Source organism: Myotis davidii, unplaced genomic scaffold, assembly GCF_000327345.1.
Source record: "Myotis davidii unplaced genomic scaffold, ASM32734v1 scaffold134, whole genome shotgun sequence".
In the NCBI taxonomy this organism is placed as follows: Eukaryota; Metazoa; Chordata; class Mammalia; order Chiroptera; family Vespertilionidae; genus Myotis; species Myotis davidii.
Window position 1 is genome coordinate 4,560,514 of NW_006288853.1, and position 21,746 is coordinate 4,582,259.

Here is a 21,746-nt window from a genome sequence, read left to right on the forward strand (position 1 = left end):
GATTATCAAAAAACACCTAAATCCAAGAGCCCTGTCCTGGTCTCGGCAGCTCACCCGAACTTGCTGTGTGTCTTTGAGGAAGTTAATGAACCTCTCTGAGTAGTTGCATCTATCAGATACATGCTGATACCTGCCTTCCTCCCCTTCATGGGGAGAGCACAGCTCTGGTCAGACCAGCAGGATTCATATCCCTGGTCTTGCATTTCCTAGCTGTGTGGCTCTGGGCAAGTGACTTAACCAACCTGAGCTCACTTTCCTTCTCTGTGAGATCGGGAAATAAACGCGATTGCAGTGTGTGGGAGCAAATGAGACCATGTAAAATGGCCGTAGTGTAGCAATAAGTAGAAGTTCAGAGCATCATTGTCAAAATATGAGTATGCCCAAAAAAGGCTTCTACAATGAAACGACTCAACCATGCACAGCTTACAAAGGCTCCCACGTCCACATCTCGTCGGAGGCTCGCATCAGCCCCCTGAGGTAGGATTATTGGGTCCAGTTTCCAGATGAGGAATCCGGACCCAGCACAGGGCGGGCTGAGGTGCGGCCCGGCTAAACGTGTCCCCCATCGCAGGTGCTTGTGAACGTGAATGACATCAACGACAACGTGCCCACCTTCCCCCGGGACTATGAGGGGCCGTTCGATGTCACCGAGGGCCAGCCGGGGCCTAGAGTGTGGACCTTCCTGGCCCATGACCGGGACTCGGGCCCCAACGGGCAGGTGGAGTATAGCATCGTGGATGGAGACCCCCTGGGTGAGTGGGGCCTGAGCTGGGCGGTGGGGGCAGCACAACCTGAGGGCCTGGTGACCCCCCACTCAGGAGCAAAATGAGCCCCACCACTGTGTGATCTTGCCCTCTCTGGGCCTCAGTCTCCCCATCCATGAGATGATGAAAATGATCTCACGTGGATACGGTGAGAACGCAGAAATCTGGGGACAGAGGCTAGTAGCCTTGGAGGGTCACAGACTCTTTGAGAATCAAACAGAAAATGCGCCTGTGTCAAACCCAGAGAGTAGGCTCAGGTAGAGGAAGGACACATCCTCCCCCACACCCCCAAATGCACACACTCAGCCCTGGGATTTCTCTGCACGTCTCACTGTCACCCAGCCATGGCCTTCACAGCAACCGTGGCTGGTCTCCTCCGCTGAAGAACAGAGTTTATGGCCAGAGAGAGTTTTCTCAAGGTGGTTTTCACTCATTTCTGTAGACGAGGAATCCCAAACCCTAAGGCAGGGGTCCTCAAACTTTTTAAACGGGGCCAGTTCACTGTCCCTCAGACCATTGGAGAGCCGGACTATAGTTAAAAAAAAAACAACTATGAACAAATTCCTATGCACACTGCACATATCTTATTTTGAAGTAAAAAAAACAAAATGGGAACAAATACAATATTTGTATTTGCATGTGGCCCGCGAGCCGTAGTTTGAGAACCCCTGCCCTAAGGTCTTCTAGGCTTATGCAGGGGACATATATGAGAAAAGAGGTCTAGGCAAGACAATGGGGAGTGGGGGAGCGGGGCTGTGGCAGCCACTGTTCAGCTTCTGCCAATTGTAGCCATGTCTTCCTTTTTTTGTCTGTTTTATTTTCATCATGTTTTCCCATTTCTACAGCCTGGGTATCAGGCCTTCCCATTTTTAAAAGAAAATTTGAAAAAAAATTGGAAATTTAAATCTTTGTAAAACATCCAGATTTTTAATTGATCATTTGATAGTTACTGAGCACGTACCATATGCCAGTCATATTGCAGGTGCTGAGGATACAGAAAGGACGAAACAGATGCAAAGCCCTGCCCTTGTAGGACATGTTTTCCAGGTGGAGGCCGCAGGCCAGGAGCATAACTGATGAAGCAGATGACTTAGTGCTGGGGGTGATGTAAAGCCAGGAGTTGGGGAGCGCAGGGGGAAGGCTGCAGGGTCAGGTGGGGTGTTCCAGGAAGACCTGTCCAAGAGGTGGCATTTGAGCAAAGACCTGAAGGAAGGGAGGAGTGGGTCATGTGGACGCCTAGGGAAGAGCATCCCAGGCAGAGGGAACAGCGATTGCAAAGGCCCTGAGATGGGAACATGCCTGGCAGCAAGCAAAAAGGCCATGTGGCTGACATGAAGTCCGTCAGGGGGGCAGGTAGGAAGAGATGAGGTCAGAGAGCTGGTGGGTCCAGATGTTGTTGGGCCCTGCGGGCTATTATTAAAACTTGATCTGAGTGATGTGGGGGCCATGGGAGGACTTTGAGCTGAGGAGGGACACGGTTTGACTTAGATTTTTAAAAAATATTTTCATTGATTTCAGAGAAGAAGAGAGAGGGAGAGAGAGATAGAAACATCAATGATGAGTGAGAATCATCAATTGGCTGTCTCCTGCAAGCCCCCTACTGGGGATCCAGCCTGCAACCGGGCATGTGTCCTCGACCAGAATCGAACCTGGGACCCTTCAGTCCGTAGGCTGACGTTCTATCCACTGAGCCAAGCCGGCTAGGGCTGACTTAGACTTTGACAGGACACTGTAGTTCCTGTGCTCAGAAGGGATGGTGTAGCCAGGACCAGAGCGGTGGCACTGTCTCAGTGGTCGGCTCTGATTTATTTCAAAGGTGAAGCCAACAGGAAGTGCTGACTGATTGGATGGATCTTGGATGTGAGGAAAAGTCAAGGATGAGCAACTGGAGAGAGGGTATTGCCATGAACAGATGGGAAGACTGAGGCAGGAGCGGGTGTAGGGGGAAAGGTGAGGTGAGGTGAGGCTGAGGGGTTGGGCAGGATGGATGTACAAGACAGTTCAGGAGAGAGGTCTGGGCTGGAGAGAGGTATTTGGGAGTTGCCAGCACAGAGATATTTAAAGCCACCAGATGAGAGAACCCTGAGGAAGCCAACAGAGGAGAGGTCCAAGGCTAGAACTAAGAACCTGGGGCAAATTTGCAATCAAGAGGTGAAGAGCCCTGGCTGGCGTGCTCAGTGGTTAGAGCATCCGCCCTCAGACCAGAGGGTCACGGGTTCCATTTCCGGTCAAGGGCACATACCTGGGTTGCAGGTTCAATCCCCAGCCCCCATTGGGGCATGTGCAGGAGGCAACCAATCAATGTGTCTCTCTCACATCTCTCTCTCTCTCTCTCTCTCTCTCTCTCTCACACACCCACACACACCCACACACACACACACACTATGATTCTTCATCTCTCTCTCTCTCTCTCTCTCTCTCTCTCACACACACACACACACACACACACACACACACACACTCCCTCCCTCCCTTCTTCTACTCTCTCTGAAAATCCATGAAAATCCTTGGGTGAGAATTAAAAAAAAAAAAGAGGCAAAGAAACAAACTCACTCTATTAGACCAGACCTGGGGCCCCCGTTGTCCAGAGCTCGTGGGTCACAGTTCTGACATGCCTGCCACCTTTCATCTCCCAAAAGTCTCCTCTCTGGTCAAGGACTGAGCAAGGGTCTTCCCCTGCCGTTTCCACAAGCACAGAGGTTTTATAATTTCATGGGGGTCCTGCTCCTGGTCAGGAGGATGCCAAAGCCCAGTTGATGGGGGGTTCTGGGTGGACAGCTGAACCCCCTCCCCAATAAGGCCCTCTCTGCACCCAGCTTTGGGGTGCAGGGCATACCTATGCCCCAGAAAACTGCGTTCTGATCCATGCCATGGGCCCTTGGTGTCATGAGCAAAGTCCGCATGTGACCAGGGTCAGCCTTCGGAAGTTGGCGTCTCCTGCGTGTCCCAGAAGCCTGAGAGGCAGGTCCCGGGCAGAGGGAGAGAGGCCGGGGACTTTCCCTGGTCTGAGCAGCCTGGCTCCCTCCCCCCAGGAAGGAAGGGCAGACATTCAGAGCCCAGCGATAACCTCAGGCTCACCGAGCACTGCCCCATGTCAGAAGAGATAAGCGATGAGCGAAGGGTGTGCTCATGAGGTCATGCTATCCTTTCCCCACATCTCTTCCCGCCTCCGGGTTTAGTGACACCATGTTGGTAACTGGAGAAATTGACAAACACTATAAATCAGAGCTGTTTTCTGGGAGAGCGGGAGTAGGGACACACCACAGGTGAAGGGACATGCTCCAGGCTACACAGCCCAAAGTCACCTTTTCCCCCATTGCAGCCTGAGCCTGGCGGGTGCTCCTGTCAGTGGGGCCACAGACATCGGGGATGACACGCTGGTGCAAGCCCCCCTGAGGCATGAGGAGGAAAACAGCTGGGGAATAGGCCACACCTACTTGAGCCTCTCTTGCCAACCCCAACCTTCTCAGCTAACCCTTCTGGTCAGACCCACTCCTGGGACCCCTTTCTTACATCTTCATCCTCCGCCAAAGCACCCAGTTCCTTGAGCAGGATGCCTCGGCTGCCTTTCAGAACGCCCCTAGTGGTACCCAGGGGCTGCCGTGGATCTAGCACACATGTGGAACAGACTTGTCCAGCACCAGAACAACCTGTGGTGGCACCTCTTCATTAGCCCATTTCTCAGATGAGAACATCAAGGCAGGGCTCGGTAACATAACCCAGAGCACAAAGGAGTGAAATCAGGATGCAGCTCTGTGTATGACTAGGTGGCGAGTCTTTGCTTTTAACCTCCAACTCCGGAAGGAGTGGAGCGGCAGGGAGTTCAGGCCCCGGGGATAAGGAGGATGATTTAAGGTCCAGGGGCCTTTAGCCTGTTTACTTCCCGCAGTGAGCTGACTTATTAGGAACCTAGCCTGGGCCCCGCTCCCAGCGCCTCAGGCCTGCCCCCCTGGGCCTGCAGAACCTCTTCCTTCCCTTCTTTCAAGGGGTGGCTGGCTTTGGAGAGAGGGCAGGGGGCCATCTGCTTGCACATGGGCAGGGGCTGAGACAGGGCCCGGAAACCCCTAGAAGGGGATCCTCAGTTCTTGGAGGCCGTGGAGTATCGGGCTCAGGAAATCCCGCTGCACGCAGTCTAAAAGGCTGCTGGGAGCAGAAGAGCTGGCGGGAAATCCCAGCTGCAGGTGAGCCTTGAAGAGGCTGTTTTTTACATCAGAGCACTGGGAGCTGGGGGCAGGGAATAGAGAGGGAGATGAGAAGGGGCAGGCAGGGGACATTGTGGGAGAGCCTGGGCCTCTGTCCTTGCTGTGCCCTCCTGTGCTGCGTGTCCCTGAGCAGTGAGTGCCCCACTCTGCCCAGGTACCAAAGGGAAAGTGAAGGAAGTAACCCTCCCTGTCCCCGGTTCTGGAGGGGTTCACACAGATAACCCCTCTTCCTCACGCTCTCCCCACCTCCCGGACTCACTGTTCCTCCCCTTTCGTCTATTCAGCTGGGCTCCCACCTGCCCCTCTGCTCTATTCCTGTACCCACTCCCTGCTCTCACCCTCCCTCCCCCACCTCCCACCTGGCTCAGCACTGACTGTCTGGAAAGACTCCAAGTCCCATGGGATGCAGTGAGCTGAGACCCAGAGCCCTGGGTTGGAATCCTGGTCTGTTGTTAACTTGCTGGGAGAGCTTAGATAAGTCATCACCTTTCTCCGGATTCCCATTTCATTTTCTGTGTTGTTTTTGTTGTTGTTTGTGCTTGTGTTGAATAAGTTCTTGATGTATTTTGGGTATTAACCCCTTACCACATATATGATTTGCAAAGATTTTTCTCTAATCCAGTAGGTTCCCTTTCCATTGTGATGGCTTCCTTTGCTGTGCAGAAGCTTTTTAGTTTGATGTGGTCCCACTGGTTTATTCTTGCTTTTGGTGTCAAATCCAAAAATTCCTTGTCAAGACCAATGTCAGGGAGCTTATTGTCTATGTTTTCTTCGAGGAGTTTTATGGTATCAGGTCTTACATTCAAGCCTTTAATCCATTTTGGGTTAATTTTCGTGTAAGGTGCAACCTAGTGGTTTCATTTCATTCTTGTGCAGGTGGCTGTCCTGTTTTCCCAGCACCATTGATTGTTCTTCCTTCATTATATATTCTCATTCCTTTGTCATAAATTAATTGGCCATGCCTGTGTGAGTTTATTTCTGGGCTCTCTGTTCAGTTCCGTGATCTATGTCTGTTTTTATGCCCAAACCATACTGTTCTGATTACTATAGCTTTGTAATATAGTTCGAAATCAGGGAACATGATGCCTCCAGCTTTGTTCTTTCTCAGAATTACTTTTGGGATTCCATACAAATTTTAGTGTTGTCTATACTATATCTGTAGAAAATGCCATTGGAACTTTTATAGGGATTGCATTGAATCTGTAGGTTGCTTTGGGTAGTATGAATGTTTTAACAATATTAATACTTCTCATCCAGGAACACAGGATATTTTTCAATTATTTATATCTTCCATTTCTTTCATTAAGTCTTATAGTTTTCAAGTATAGGTCTTTCACCTCCTTGGTTAAATTTACTTGTAGGTAATTTTATTCTTTTGATGCAATTATAAATGTGATTATTTTCTTAATTTCTCTTTTTGATAGCTCATCACTAGTATATAGAAACACAACAGCTTTTTGTCTATTGATTGTGTATCCTGCAGCCCTACTGACGCCCACTTGTTCAATGTGACCATCTTATCCACAGTTAGTCCCTGGCCTGCCCATGAGCCAGGAAGGAACTGGCCTGGCCTCTCAGGCACATCAGGGCCTGAGCGGGCCCAGACCCACCTGCACCAGCAGTTACCTGTCCCCCTCCCTCCTGAACTTGCCAGACCTCGGCAGGTCCCAGGAGGAGCTGAAGCTGGGGCATTGCTAGAGGAAGCAGACAGGCCTGGGCTCTCTGCCACCCTTGACCAATCCCGGCTCACTCTGGCCTCTCCTGGGTGGCACCCAGGGGAGTTTTTGATCTCTCCTGTGGAGGGTGTGCTGCGGGTCCGGAAGGATGTGGAGCTGGACCGGGAAACCATTGCCTTCTATAACCTGACCATCTGTGCTCGAGACAGGGGGGTGCCCCCACTCAGTTCCACGGTGAGTCTGGGGCCCCCATTCTACTGGCTTTACCTTGCTGCCCCCTGAACTCTCCATGGAGACTCCTGTCTCCAAGCCCAGAGAGCTCGTGAGTGGATCTCAGGGACCCTAGCAGACTTGTGAGTGGATCTTGGGGCTCGCCCAGGGAGGCTGGACCTGGGCCTGGCAGCCATGGCCAATGCAAGATGTCTCCCCACAGCAGCTCTCTGGGGAGGCCACCTTGTGAGTGGGCCTCTGCCACTGCCATTCAGCTCACCTCTGCCTCTGCCTTTTCTGCTTCCCTCTTATCCTCGTTTTCATCTCCTTGCCTTGTTCATTATCATTTTCTTCCTCCTCCTCCTCTGTCTTCTCCATGGTCCTCAACTGCACCTTCCTTCCTCCCTCACCACCCCTTCGCTCTCCTGCCCTGCCTCACTCCTCGCCTGCTCCTCGGCTACCATGTCCACCACCCCTCTTCCTCCCTCTCTCTCCTCTCTGTCCCCTCACACCCCCGCTTCTGCTGTCCGTCACCTCTTCTTCCTCTCCTCCTCCCCTGACGCGCCCCAGATGCTGGTGGGGATTCGGGTGCTGGACATCAATGACAACGACCCTGTGCTGCTCAACCTCCCCATGAACGTGACCATCAGTGAGAACAGCCCCGTCTCCAGCTTCGTCGCCCACATCCTGGCCAGCGACGCTGACAGTGGGTGCAATGCCCTCCTCACCTTTAACATCACTGCAGGCAACCGGGAGCGGGCCTTCGCCATCAATGCCACGGTAGGGCCGGAACTGACCCAGGATGTTCCCCAGGGTTTTTCCTAAAAAGGGGGACCCTGCCCTAGAGGCTTTCCTACACCTCTGTCTGGTCTCCTTCTGGTTCCGTTTCCTCCTCAAGCCTCCTTCCTCCACTAGGACTCAAGAGTCTCGGTGGGAAGCGTGGAACCTGAGATTCCCAGCTGAGCCATCTCTGGGGTCCCCGTCACCCCCAAGGCTTAGCATGTGCAGATATGGAGCCAGAGCCTCAGTACCACTTGGCTCATTTGACACCTTGGAGTGTTACCAGCTCCTGGCATCACAGGGTCCCCAGAGGCCCATCCCCTTGAGACAGCAGTACCTGGGCGCTGGGGGTCGCTCTTAGAGACCATGTCTGCGGTGACTTAGGGAGGGAATTCACAGGCACTTGAAGTGCAGGCAGAGCAGTTGGGCATCTGTGGCCAGTGCTCAAAGTGGGGAACAGGTCGCTACTGAGCTTACCAGCCCTCCCCTTCCCAGTCAGGGATCGTCACCGTGAACCGGCCCCTGGACCGCGAGCGGATCCCAGAGTACAAGCTCACCATTTCCGTGAAGGACAACCCGGAGAACCCGCGCATAGCCAGGAGGGTGAGGCTGGAGGGCATGGTGAGGCGGGGGGAGCAGCCGGGCGCCTGAGACGCACAGGCGACCTGGCCAGGGGGCTGGATGCACAGGCCTTGGAGTGAGCAAGTGCTGGGTTCAAATTCCAGGCCTGCCGGTCAGCGGGCGTGTGACTTTGGCCAGGCAGTTTCTCTTTTTCTTCTGCAAAATGATGTCCCCAAGGTTGTGGAGAGGACTCAAAGGAGCCAGTATCTGCAAAGTGCTCAGGGAACTCAGCCATCATCTCCCCTCAAACCACTGACACTTGGGCACACACCACCATTGTGTGTGCATGTGGCCTGCGTGCACTCACAGACACAGCTCTGGGGTGCTGGCAAGATTGCATTTCCGCTGAAAGGGTGGCTTTTCCCTCAAAAGCCAAAGAAATGGTTTCTCTGTACTAAGAGGAGGTGGATGTTGCAAGCAAACAGTCCTTTGGGGGAAGGTTCAGCCATGAGGTCTGGGGCACGACCTTGACCAAGAGGCATTGGGTCTGGCTTAGCCCAGCTCTGCTTCTGACTAGTTGCATGGTTCAGCCAAGACACGACCCTTTCTGGGCCTCAGTTTCCCCATCTGTATAGGCCGAGGAGACTTGTAAGTCACTGGCCTCTCTCTTTCTGTGCTCCTCTCTCTCCTCCCACTTCCTCTCCCCTTCTTTCTTCTTCTGCTCTCATTCCCCACCTCTGCCTGCGCTGTGGAGGGCCTGGGCCACGCTGGGAAGCAGCAGCATTGAGTGGTGGGAGTCAGGAGGCTTGGGGGCTGGTCCCCACCCTGCTGCTAATTGCCGTGCAGTTCAGCAGTCACCTCTGGGCCTCGGTTTTCTTTTTTTTTAAAAATACATCCACTCTATCCCACAGTCCCTACAGATATCATCTCTCTTTTTTAAAAAATATATTTTATTGATTTTTTACAGAGAGGAAGGGAGAGGGATAGAGAGTTAGAAACATCGATGAGTGAGAAACATCGATCAGCTGCCTCCTGCACACCCCCTACTGGGGATGTGCCCACAACCCAGGTACATGCCCTTGACTGGAATTGAACCCGGGACCCTTTGGTCCGCAGGCCAACGCTCTGTCCACTGAGCCAAACCAGTCAGGTCTGGGCCTCGGTTTTCTTGCCTCCACAGTGGAGGTTCTGAGAGATCAGAACTATGACTGGTTTTTTAAAAATGTGAAGTGCAGCCCTGGTGCGAGTTTGGGTGAACTCTGATAGGGCATCAGGCTGGCCTAGAAGGTCTGAAAGCCACCACTCATCTTCCTGCCTGCAGTCTTTCTTGCCATGAGATGGACCTGATTAAATGCCATGCTCACCCCTCCTGCTATGAACGTCACAGCACCTCTGTGAAGGAGTTAAGATCCCATTTGCCAGATTGGAAAACTGAGGCCCAGCGAGGGGAAATGATTTCCTTAAGGCCGTGCAAAGAGCTGCTAGCACAGCAGGGACTTGAACCCAGGTCTCTAGACCCCCAATATGGGCTTTTTTATTCCCCACCCTGTGCCCTGACCCCACATCTCTCAGCCTTCAGAGCACATTGCTAGGACGTGCCTACAGCCCGCCCCCCATAACGCCTCCCACAGGATTTTGACTTGCTGCTGATCTTCCTTGCGGACGAGAATGATAACCACCCCATCTTCACGGAGAGCACCTACCAGGCAGAGGTGATGGAGAACTCTCCTGCTGGTAGGTGCTGGGCCCACCCGGGAACTCCTGCTGCTGCCAGGCACCACCTGGTCCCAGAGGCCTGTGGATCCACCTCCTACCAGAGGTGGGCCCACCTGAGGCCTGCCTGGGGTGGCAGCCTCACCACAGAGCCGGCGGGTGCCAGAAGGTGTGCACAGGAGGGAGGGAGGGAAGCAGCTCCAAGGGGCTGGTGGGCCTGGGCTGCCGGTTCTCTCAGGGGCCACCAAAGAGGCCACAGGTGTAGTTGGAAGTGATCATTGGTCCTCAAAGTGGTCTGAGAGCAGCCCCAATGCTCCTCAAGAGGGACAGTGAGGCGTGAGGACCACCCAGGATGGGAGCAAGCCCACCCTCCCTGCCCCCTCCACCCAGGAGCCCCAAGCATCCTGGAGGCTTCTGGAAGCTTCAGGAGCATCTGTAATCAGGGCCTGTGTAGGCCAGCAGAGCTCTTCCCCACACACAGGCACGGAGCAGTCTCCCCTCCCTTCAGAGCGACAGAATCTCCTTTTTCTTGTCCCCCAGGAGGTCCTCTCCCTCTTCCCCCAGCCCCCAAGCTCGGGTTCCAAGTCAGAAAAAGATGAACTGAGAAGCTCCTTGTCTCTGGCTGGGTGCCCCCCTACGTGAACTTGTTTCTTAGCCCTGCCTGTGAATATGCTTCTACATGTGCTAATACATGTTCACGTCAAGCATATATGTGGGCTTACACACATGCACAGACACACATAGGCATGTGGGTGCCTATACAGTGCACTCCGTGTGCGAATGTGCCCACCCCCCGAGGCAGGCAGGCACACAGCCAGGGCGCCCAGGCCTGCGAGTGCCCCGTGGCCATGTGAACAGAGCCCTGCACACACACATGCATTTCCAGTCATGTGGTCAGACACCTGTATAAAGCATTGTGGACACACGTGGAGAGACTGGGAGGGGTATGCATACCTCGATAGGGCCCAGGTACAGGGAGAGGATGTCAGGGAACCCCCAGACCCTCCCTCAGAGTAGCCAGCCTCAAAGGCTGCTGGGAAGGCAGGCGTGCTCCGTGGGGGCCCTGAGGGGCTTGCTCACCATTGTTGTGTTTTCTCCCCAGCAGGGCTTTGAGGCCGCTCCCCGGCATCTGCGTCAGTCTGCCAAGGCTGCCGCAGCCGGCCCAGGGCCTCCCCACCCCGTCCACCTCACCTCCCTCTCATCCATTGTCAGCCATGGCTCACCGGGAAGGGGCGGGGGCGGGGGCGGGGGGCCGGGTTGGCCCTGCAGTGACCCCTCTCTCCCTGGTCCAGGGACCCCCCTCACGGTGCTCAACGGGCCCATCCTGGCCCTGGATGCGGACCTGGACGTCTATGCCGTGGTGACCTACCAGCTGCTGGGTGCCCAGAGCGGCCTCTTTGACATCGACAACAGCACAGGTGAGGCCTCTCACACCCAGCACTCCCGCCTGCCCACCGCTCCCAGCTGGGGCAGGAGGGGGCCGGGGCCGGGGCTGGGTCTAGGGCCGCCCCTGCCGAGCTGGGTTAGGGCACCTGGGGCCAGGTGAGATGACCCCGGAAGAGGCCTGGGGACAACACAAGGGACCTGCTAATACATAAACGCAGCCTAGACAGAGAGCCCCCAACCCACTCCTCCATCTCCCTGTGCCCAGCCAGAGGCGGGCCCCTAGTCAGCCAGAAGCAGCCAAAGCTCTATCCCCAAAGCACCCCCAAAGGTGACCCCCAGAGACCACGTCACATCAGTCTGGTCCTAGACAGTAGACCCGTTGGGGGAAGGTGGCACCAAGGAGGGACATACTAGCGCCTCTCTCAGCCGAGCAGGTCAATCCCTCACCTCGGGTCACCCATCTCAGGCAGGACTCTGAGACCTGCCGAGGGCACCTGGGGCGGGGACAATCCCGGGAGATTGGCACCGAGGGGACCTCCCTAAGCTTTGGTCGTTGAGCCTTTGGGGAAGAAAGTCATTGGTTGCTTTCTCTGCTCCTCTTTTCTCTCTTCCCACATTGTGCTGGTCTTCCCACGACCCCCCTGGCTGGCTCTTGCCCTCTTTCCCCCTGCACCCCTTTCCTCTGCGTCTCCCTGGCTGGTGGCCCTGGGCGACAGGCGTGGTGACAGTGAGGTCGGGTGTGGTCATTGACCGGGAGGCCTTCTCACCTCCCGTCTTGGAGCTGCTGCTGCTGGCTGAGGACATTGGGCTGCTCAACGGCACAGCTGACCTGATCGTCACCATCCTGGATGACAATGACAACTGGCCCACCTTTAGCCCTGCCGCCCTCACCATCCACCTGCTGGAGAACTGCCCCCCAGGTGAGCAGGGTGCAGGGAGCAGGCTGGCCCAGGCAGGAGCTGGTGGGTGGTCCGTGGGGATTGGAGCCTCAGAGGTTGGAGCAGAATCCACCCCCAGCGGGAGGAGCACAGGCAGCAGGGTGGGTGGAGAGAGCCCTGGAGAGGGAGTGGGAGATCCAGGCGTTCCCCCTCGCTTCCTGTGTCTGACCCACAGTGTCTGGTCTGCAAAATGAGATTATTATTAAGAAATGTTCCTGGTTGAAAAGACTATTTTAAAGTCAAAATAGAATTAATGAGATGCCCATCAAAGTCAAATAAGCTCTTGAGGGTAGATTTTATTCTGAAAGTCATCTGGAAGAATGAGAACATTTTGGGGGGAAAAAAGTATAATAAAACCAGATTTGCCTTCCCTGATATTAAAGCATATTATAGAACTGCAGTATTTAAAACCATATGATATGGGCTAAACGATCTGGGGAAAAGTAGCCCTGAAACAGATACCAGTAAATTGAAGAATGTAATATTAATGTGATAACAATGAAACATTAGTGAAAACTGATTAGTGTGCAAAACAGCTATTAACGTTTAGTGTAGATTCCTACCCAATATAAGGCACCAAAGTGAAGTCCAAAGACATTCTAAAGAAAAAAATTCAAAAGTAGACCACAATAAAAAGTAAAAGAAAAGCTTTAGGTGAATATTTATCTGACTTCAGGATAGGAACGTTCTAAGCATATAAGAAACAGAACTTAAAAAGGGAAAAATACTAAATTTTGGTGTTTATACATTTACACTTCTTTACTTCAAATAATTATAACCAATGCTGGAAAGGCAAACAACAGACTGAAAAAAGGTATTTGTCACAAGTTATCACAATTACATAATTGTATAAATTGATAGAAAAATAGGCAGAAGACAAAAACATACAATTTGCAGAAGATACAACTGATCATTAAATTATTAAAAATGTCCAAGCTCACAAACAATCAAAGAATGTAAAATGAAAGAAGGTACTGTTTTCCTACGAAATCGCAAACATGGAAAGTCTATAAAAGATACATGCTGCCAGGCTGTGGTGAGAGGGTCCCCTGTGAACTGCCAACAAATGCATGTTATTGCGATGCTTTAGGAGAAGCCAGTGTGCTCAGCTCCTCCCCACTTTCCCCCCAGGATTCTCAGTCCTTCAGGTCACAGCCACAGATGAGGACAGTGGCCTCAACGGGGAGCTGGTCTACCGGATAGAAGCGGGGGCTCAGGACCGCTTCCTCATCCACCCGGTCACGGGGGTCATCCGCGTGGGCAACGTCACCATTGACAGGGAGGAGCAGGAGTCCTACAGGCTGACCGTGGTGGCCTCCGACCGGGGCACCGTGCCCCTCTCTGGCACGGCCATCATCACCATCCTTATCGATGACATTAACGACTGCCGCCCCGAGTTCATCAACCCCATCCACACCGTGACCGTGCTGGAGTCCGCCGAGCCCGGCACCGTCATTGCCAATGTCACCGCCATCGACCGTGACCTCAACCCAAAGCTGGAGTACCACATCGTCAGCATCGTGGCCAAGGACGACACAGACCGCCTGGTGCCTGACCAGGAGGACGCCTTTGCTGTGAATATCAACACAGGTACAAGGGCCTGCTCCCCATTCACCCCTGCTCCGGACTCCCTGCCCCAGTCTCTGCTCTCTGCTTTCTTCCCCACTCTCCTCTTTGGTTTCTCTCTCTCTCTCTCTCTCTCTGTCTCTCTCCTTCCCTCTCTCTGCCCCCCCCCTTTCCCTCAGCTGCTCCTCTGTCTACTCTCCCTATTGACAGCACATCCTTCCCTCTCTTTTCTGTCTTTCCCTTTTTCCCTTCCCTCTCTCCTCTCTCTTCTTCCTTCTCCCTTGACCAGTTCCCATCAGTGTTGTATGAGAGTGCCCCTCTCACCACCTCTTGCCAGCGTTAAATATTACAAAGTGTTTAGGTTTGTAATTTTCTAGGAAAATTGTACCTTGCATTTCTTTAATAACTGGTTAGTTGAATAGTTTCTTTATATGTATATTAGCCATTTCAATCATATATATTTGCATACACATATATGTATATATACACATATATGTATATCTTTAATGACTTTCTTAGACCATCACAAAACAAAGAGAAATGTGGCCTATCTTTTATGATTTCTGAAGTTCATTATAATTTTGATGGTTTTACCATTTTTCCCAGTTCAGTTTTTTTGCTCCTCTAGGAGTTAAAGAGGAACATGGGACCTGCCACATGTACTTCCTAAAAGGCCCAGGGAGTGACAGTAAAACTGACATGACTAACACTAAATGCTAAAAAATGTTGTTGCTTAGAGATATGCATAGTAAAACAGCAATGAGATATCAGTTTCCAAATGTGATTAGCAGATATTAGATGCTGGACAATATTGAGTATTGGTGATTATGTGGGCACATCTGATCCCACAAACACTATTATAGGAACTTAGACCCATTCCACCAACTAGATAGCAATTGAACACAATTTAACTCACACCCTATGGCCCAGCAATTCTGCTCCAGGTAAACTTCTCAGGGAAACTCCCAGGTCAATGGGACTCTCTGAGGATGTTCACTGCAAGGTTGGAGGCCACATGGGCACCCGTGCTTGGGAGATTGGAGACTGAAACATTGTGGGTGCACACGGCATCGGTCAGAAGCAACAGACTAGACTCACACAGAGCAACGTGGGTGAACCTTCAAAATAAGTACTTACTGAGAAGAGTAAGAAATAGGGCGGGATATATATACACCACAATCCTATTTGCATAAATATAAGACACAGAGAGAGAGAGACACATACGCAAAAAAATAAATAAATAAACCCACATGATTTTGAATACATTACAATGATTGCCCTAGAGGAGAAAGGAAGAGGTAAGGAGTATTGAAATAAAAGGGAATAGACACATGCATAAAACAAGAGCAGGGCCAATGACGAAAGTGTGCAATGAGCCGGAGTACGAATAGCTCCGTCTGCACCAGAGGCCTAGAGGAAGGAAGAAGTGAGGAAAACCAAGAGCACTAGGAGAAGTCACAGAGGTTAAGCCATGTCCCAGCTAGCAGACCCCACCGCTCCACCTTGCAGTGGCTGTTCAGGACCATGGACAGCTGCTCCATACCCCTGCCCAACTTCACGCTGTACATACAGTACTGATGCCTCTACCGCTTTCCTCTCTCCTGTCCTCCTTCCCTCTGACTGACTCTCTTCTCTCTATTTTTCTTTCCAGTGTCTTCTCTGCCCCTCTTCCTCATGCTCTCCCCACCTGCCTTGCTCACCTTCCTTCCCCCTTCCTCTCCTACCAAATGGGCTCCCTCTTCCTTCCCTGGCTCCCTTCCTCTCTGCCTCAACCTCCCTCACAGCCTCCCTCCCAACCTTCCCACCCTGGTCAGCTCTGAGCCCCATCGCCCCCCATGCCCTGCTCCGCTCCATCCCCTCTGCACCTGAACTAACTGATGTTAACCTTCTTCTCTCTTCCTCACGGCTGGCAGGCCCACAGGTTTGAGCTGTTTCTCTGTCACTTCCCACCTCATCTCTTCTCTGCTTCACCCCATTGCCTTCCTCCATACCCACCGCTCCCCCCACCACCCTTCCCATCCTGTGGGGCCAGGCCAAGGTGGCCCAGCCTTTGCAGACTGAATGCAGCCATCCTCTCCCCATCCTCGCTCCCCAGCCTCGGGACGGGGAGCGAGAGTAGGAAGAGGAGGAGGAGGAGGCAGCGGCCCAGGGTAAGTGACCGCCCCTTGGCTGGAAACCGAGGAGGACAGAAGCCCAGCAGGGGGACCTGCCAAGGGGGAAGGGCAGCCCAGAGACCTCAGGGCCTGAGAGGGAGCTGGAAAGGGAGAGAGGAGGTTCCACCCTGGATGAGGCGGATGGGAGGAGGAGCACCAGATCCTCCAACAGGCAGGGAGCAGAGAGGGCCCAGTAGAGCAGCCCCTGCATCAGCTCAGCTAGATCTGTCCCGTGGTTGGGAGTGGGCAGGGGCTCTGAGCGGCCGTGGGAAGGTGAAAAGAAAACTCCTTGCTGGTTCTAACATAGGGCTGTGCTCCTTTCCACCATGGGTCCAAGTCACCCCCTACTTAATGGAGGCAAAGGAGTAGTCCTGACGGTCCAGGCTGTCCCATTGCCGTCCCCGCCAGAGCACCCCCTCAGCAGTTTAGCTGCCTTGCACTTTCATTATACTTGATCTCTGTAGAAAACAAGCATTCTTTAAATAGAGATAAAATACACGTAACAAAATTCACCATCTTAACTATCTTTAAATGTATAGCAGTGTTCAGTATACTCACATTGTTGTGGAATACAAAGCATTTTTAAACAAGCAATTACATGTCATTCTCTGTGTGCCAGGCACTGTTCTAAGCCTTTTTACTCCTTTCATTGTTATAACCATCCAAATATGGTAGGCAGTGTAATTATCCTGATTTTACAAATGAGGAAACAGGTGCAGAGAGGTTCAATAGTTTGCCCAAGTTCGCCATCTAGAAAGCAATGAGTGATGTGCCCTGACTTGCAGGTGGCTGTCGCCTCATCCCAGCCAAAGATGAGATCAGCAAGAACAAGGTCCATTGGGGACCATTGCCCTTGGTGGGGATTGAGTGGGTTGGCCAGGAGTACCCCCTAGGAGGCACAGATTTTAGGGGGTTCCCCTCGGGCTGAACCTGACCTGATCTGGTCTACAGGGTCTGTTTTGGTGAAGTCTCCCCTGAACCGGGAATTCGTTGCTACCTATGAGGTCACTCTCTCGGTGATTGACAATGCCAGCGACCTACCAGAGCGTGCTGTCAGCGTGCCAAATGGTAAGGTTCCCCACAGGCACCTCCCATTGGTTATTCGGAGCTGATCTGGGCAGGAGGGGCAGGCTGGGAACAGCAAAGGCTCGGCCCCAGGAAGGAAGCAGCAGGACCCAGAGGGATGTGAAAGGTGGCAGCTACAGTGAGGCCCAGGATGGCCGTGTGTCCCTGTTGTTAGGCAGAGCTCAGCAGTAGGGGATCCAGAAGCCAAGAACTGGGGGATTCATGAAACCCAGGGCTCAGAGTGAGAAGGAGGCTTGGTGGAGGCTGGACGGGAACTGAGAAAAGGATGGTTAGAGACTTAGGTCGGAATCTGTTATCAGAACTGGTAACGAGGAAGTAAGACAGGAACCCCAGATCTGATAGGAAGCCACAGGGTCCTAGGAAGGAAAGCACAAGGGAAGGTGATGGAAGCCACAGATACCATATTGGGGTGCACGGCCACTATGGCAGATAAGAGAGGGGAACAGTTGCTGCCTTCTGCAGGCCGGCACAGGCCATCTTGCCTGCCGCCTGAGGCATGAGCTGGAAGGGGCTGCTAGAGGCACGTCTGCATGTCTGCTTATCTTTATTGCCCAGAGGCCAAGTTTTCAGGAAGGAAGGGCAGACGTGCTCACCTACATGACCCACACTCAGAGGACAAAGGGCTGGTCCTAGAGCGGTCATGACTCAGGAAGCAGAAGGCTGAATCATGGAAGGGCCTCATGGGACAGGTTAGGACACTAAGGCACAGTAGGCCGGGGGCTCCACCAAGGTGACTCAGCGGGTGGTAGAACTCAAGCTCCTTTCCTTATGGAAGAATGAGACCAGACCAGGGCCAAGGGTCACGACCCACCACTCCAGCGTGGGTCAGGCTACAGGGCTCCCAGGCATAGCTGAGGCTCAGGAAGGCCCAGCCACATCGGTGTCCCTCACGGCACCCTCACCCCCTGCCTTCACCCAGCCAAGCTGACAGTCAACATCCTGGATGTCAATGACAACACGCCCCGGTTCAAGCCCTTTGGGATCACCTACTACACAGAGAAGGTCCTGGAGGGGGCCACCCCGGGCACCACGCTCATCGCTGTATCAGCCGTGGACCCCGACAAGGGCCTCAATGGGCTGATCACCTACAGCCTGCTGGACCTGATGCCCCCAGGCTACGTTCAGCTGGAAGACTCCTCGGCAGGTAGGGCTGGGGGCGGCAGGGGGTAAGGGGTGTGCCTGTTACTCTCCCAGAGGGACCATGGCCCACTTCTCACCCTCCAGTTGTGGCCCCATCGTGGCCCCTCAATGGGCTGGGCCAGAGCCAACATGGCCAATGTTCCTGCCAGATGCCCAAACTAGAGGAAGGGACAAAATGCTTGGTCCTAGGTTGGGATGGAAGGCCCCTTTAAGGTCTGCTGGAATCCTGGAATATTCCACCACCATCTCTCTCTACCACCCAGGCTTTCCACTACAGCTGTCCCTTGGTATCAAAGGGGCACTGGTTCCAGGCCTTCCCCAGGGGTGCCAAAATTTATGGATGCTCAAGCCCCACAGTCAGCCTTCCATCCATATCCACAGTTTCATATCCACAGATTCTGCCAACAGCGGATTGAAACCCGAGGTTGTGGAGGGATGACTATGTTAGCGTCACTTAGGAAGAAGGGCAAGAGGGAGGCTCTCAGAGGAGGCCCTGGGCATGTTGATGTTCATCGGTTTGACATGTGAAAAGCTTTCCCGCCCCTCCAGGAAAGAGAACAGCTGATGCCAGTTGCTCTCAGCCCTCTGACCTGCCACTGGGCAGGGCTGACTGACCATCCTCCTTCTTCAAGGGACCACACCTGCCCCTCAGAGCTCTAGATCCTTCTCTTCATACTGTGGAGAGCTTTCTAAGTGAGGAATGGCCAAAATGGCGCTGGGGGTGCCTCTGTGTCTTAGGGAAGGTCATTGCCAACCGGACGGTGGACTATGAGGAAGTGCACTGGCTCAACTTCACGGTGAGGGCTTCAGACAATGGGTCCCCGCCCCGGGCGGCCGAGATCCCCGTCTACCTGGAGATTGTGGACATCAACGACAACAACCCCATATTTGACGAGCCTTCCTACCAGGTGGGTGGCCAGGCCTGGTGGGTCTCGGACCTGTGCCCATGCCTTGGGGCCTTTGGTCATCTTTCGCTACCACCCGACCAGCCTCTCAGCCTCACGGTAGTGACCACCCCATCAGCAGCTTGATGCCCTGGGTTGTCTCTATCAGTGCGTTCCTAGCGCAGGGCATGGACCGGAGGACTAACGTTGGCTGCTCTCTCCCCCTGCCCATCGGGCTCCAGGAAGCCGTCTATGAGGATGTGCCCGTGGGCACAGTCATCCTGACGGTCACTGCTTCTGATGCCGACTCGGGCAACTTTGCCGTCATTGAGTACAGCCTTGTGGATGGAGAGGGCAAGTTTGCCATCAACCCCACCACGGTAAGCGGGCAATGGGGGGCGGGGTTTGGGAGTGGGGAGTGCAATGGGCCCAGGGTCACAGGCTGAGAAGCCACAAAAGTATTGCGGTTTCCCCCCGTGTCTGGGTCCAGCCGCCTGGAGATCTGTAACCTCCGAGGTTTTTAGCTCAGTCAGCCCTGTTCTCAGAGTCCCAGACATCCTGTAGACTGAGGCCTTTCTGTCCCAGCAGGCGTGGAGGAAGTGCCCAAAATCTTCGGGAACTAGCCCTTTGTGGGACAAAAACTTCTGCTCTGTGTCCCCAGCCAACCAGCAAACTTCATTCAAGTCCGAGTGACCACTTTTTGAAACTGTCCAAAGAGAAGCATAGGCAGCCCTGCAGACAGTGAGCGCGGTGTTTGAGCGCCTCCTACTGGTGTATATGTGGCCCTGTTCCCAGTACCTCCCCCACGCTCCCACAGTCTGACTGCGGGAGAGCAGAAACTCAAGAGAAAGGAGGGGTGATGGTTTCAGATGTCTGCAAATGGGCTGCTATTTCAGCACAGAAAGAGCCCTGTGGCCGAGGGGTGTTTGGTCAGCAGGGCCCTCCCCAGTTGCTGGGCTGGACCTGGACTTCCCCTCCCACTGCCCCCACTCCTGCCCACATCCCCTCATTCTGCCCTCTCAGCAGGGTGCTGTTCTTCCTGGTTGGTGTGAGCAGTCAGGCACGCTCCTGGCCTGGCACTGTGAACAGTGAATATCTATGGCGCACGACCATGTACCTGGCCAGGTAGTGCGCTCCAGCCTGGGCTGTTGTCCCTCTCCAGGTGGATGGGGAAGTGAGGGCTAGAATGAGAGCTCCATTGGAGCAGGGGCTGCTGTCTCTTCTGCTCAGCGCCGTATCTCCAGGGCCCACAGCAGGTCCTGCACACTGTCGATGCTCAGTAAATACCTGCAAAAAAACCCTGATTCCACCCCTCCTCCTAGGGCGACATCTATGTGCTGTCCTCCCTGGACCGGGAGAAGAAGGACCACTATATCCTGACTGCCTTGGCCAAAGACAACCCTGGGGATGTAGCCAGCAACCGTCGAGAAAATTCGGTGCAGGTGAGGGGTGCCAGGTTAGGCCAGCGACTCCCGGGAATGGGGCTGTGTAGGCAGCAAGAAGAGCCGTTAGAGCTTGACGACTGAAGAGCCACCTGTTCCCCTCAGAGACGTGGTGGCAGGAAGGAGAAGAGCTTAGCCGGTGGGTCACAGTGGCTGTGGCTGAGGGAGACGGGGACTCGGGCAGAAATCTCTCATGCCAAACCTCTGCTGAGGCAGAGGGACATGCCTGGGTGTAACACGGATAAAGCCGGGCTTACCTGGCCCAGGGTGCCCGTGTGTCCCATGGAGGGAAACACAGTCTGGCCACCAAGCATAATTATAAGGCAGTTTTCTTGATTTGTGTTTTCTAAAGAACATTAACAAGGAACCAGATTCACAACCCCAGGTCCAGCGTCCACACAGGTGCTCTGAGGCCAGTGGCTCACCTTCTAAGCTCTACCCCATTCCCACCCCAAATCCTACTCCATGAGGCTCTGCTTTCTCTTTCTTCCTCTCTTTCTGCCTTGTCCAGTCATGTCCTTCTGCATTCAGCTCTCCCCACAATAACCTAACTAACCATCCAAAAATCTCCCCTGGGTGAGGAGCTGATGGGCAAGTTCTCTTAGCAGATGGGGGAGGGGCTGGGAGCACTCACGACATCGGAACCCTGCCCCTGGTCACATAGCCACGTGCTGTGTAGGGAGGAGCACAGGACTTGGAGTCAGAAAACGCAGGTTGCCTCCCTCCAAGGGCTGTGATGAGTTGGGGGGAAGAGGGGAAGGGTGGGTCTCCTGGCCTGGTGTGTCCGTGGGACCCACCCTGGACTGTGGGGTCAGCAGAGAGATCCCAGCCAAGAGGGAGCCTTCGGGGGTGGAGGACTCGCATCCAGCACTACGGCCCAGAGATTAGTGTGCGAGGTGTGGGCAGAGGGAAGGAGCAAAGGGCAGAGGAGGTGGGGGCAGGAGGGCTCCTGCCTCAGGGCCCAGACACAGAGTGCCTGCTCCTCACAGTACCAGCTGCTGAGCGTTTCCTCAGGCCGGGCACTGCCCACCATCACAGCCTGGAACACGCTGTCACCGGGAGCCTCACAACCCCTGAGAGGGAAGATATATTGTCCCCAAAGTATAACTAAGGAAATTGAGGCTCGGGGTTCAAATAAATTGTTTGAGGTCACACTGCAAGAGTGGGCACTGTCCACTTCTGCTTACTCCTCCGTGACCAGGTCACCTGAAGTAGCTCCCAATATGCCCCCCACCTTTGATCTCA

The 21,746-nt window shown here is 53.8% G+C and overlaps 1 protein-coding gene across 1 annotated transcript in view; it reads left to right on the forward strand.

The window, feature by feature from the left end:
• CDH23 (cadherin-related 23) overlaps positions 1-21,746 on the forward strand; it is a 413,720-nt gene that overhangs the window by 380,632 nt on the left and 11,342 nt on the right. The window contains exons 40-53 of the mRNA XM_015562107.1: positions 572-752; positions 6,743-6,876; positions 7,423-7,632; positions 8,128-8,235; positions 9,825-9,927; positions 11,199-11,324; positions 12,009-12,212; positions 13,362-13,820; positions 16,901-17,017; positions 17,955-18,179; positions 18,914-19,083; positions 19,302-19,439; positions 20,382-20,566; positions 21,703-21,712. Coding sequence (XP_015417593.1) covers positions 572-752; positions 6,743-6,876; positions 7,423-7,632; positions 8,128-8,235; positions 9,825-9,927; positions 11,199-11,324; positions 12,009-12,212; positions 13,362-13,820; positions 16,901-17,017; positions 17,955-18,179; positions 18,914-19,083; positions 19,302-19,439; positions 20,382-20,566; positions 21,703-21,712 — 2,370 coding nt within the window. The remainder of the gene's footprint in view (positions 1-571; positions 753-6,742; positions 6,877-7,422; positions 7,633-8,127; positions 8,236-9,824; positions 9,928-11,198; positions 11,325-12,008; positions 12,213-13,361; positions 13,821-16,900; positions 17,018-17,954; positions 18,180-18,913; positions 19,084-19,301; positions 19,440-20,381; positions 20,567-21,702; positions 21,713-21,746) is intronic.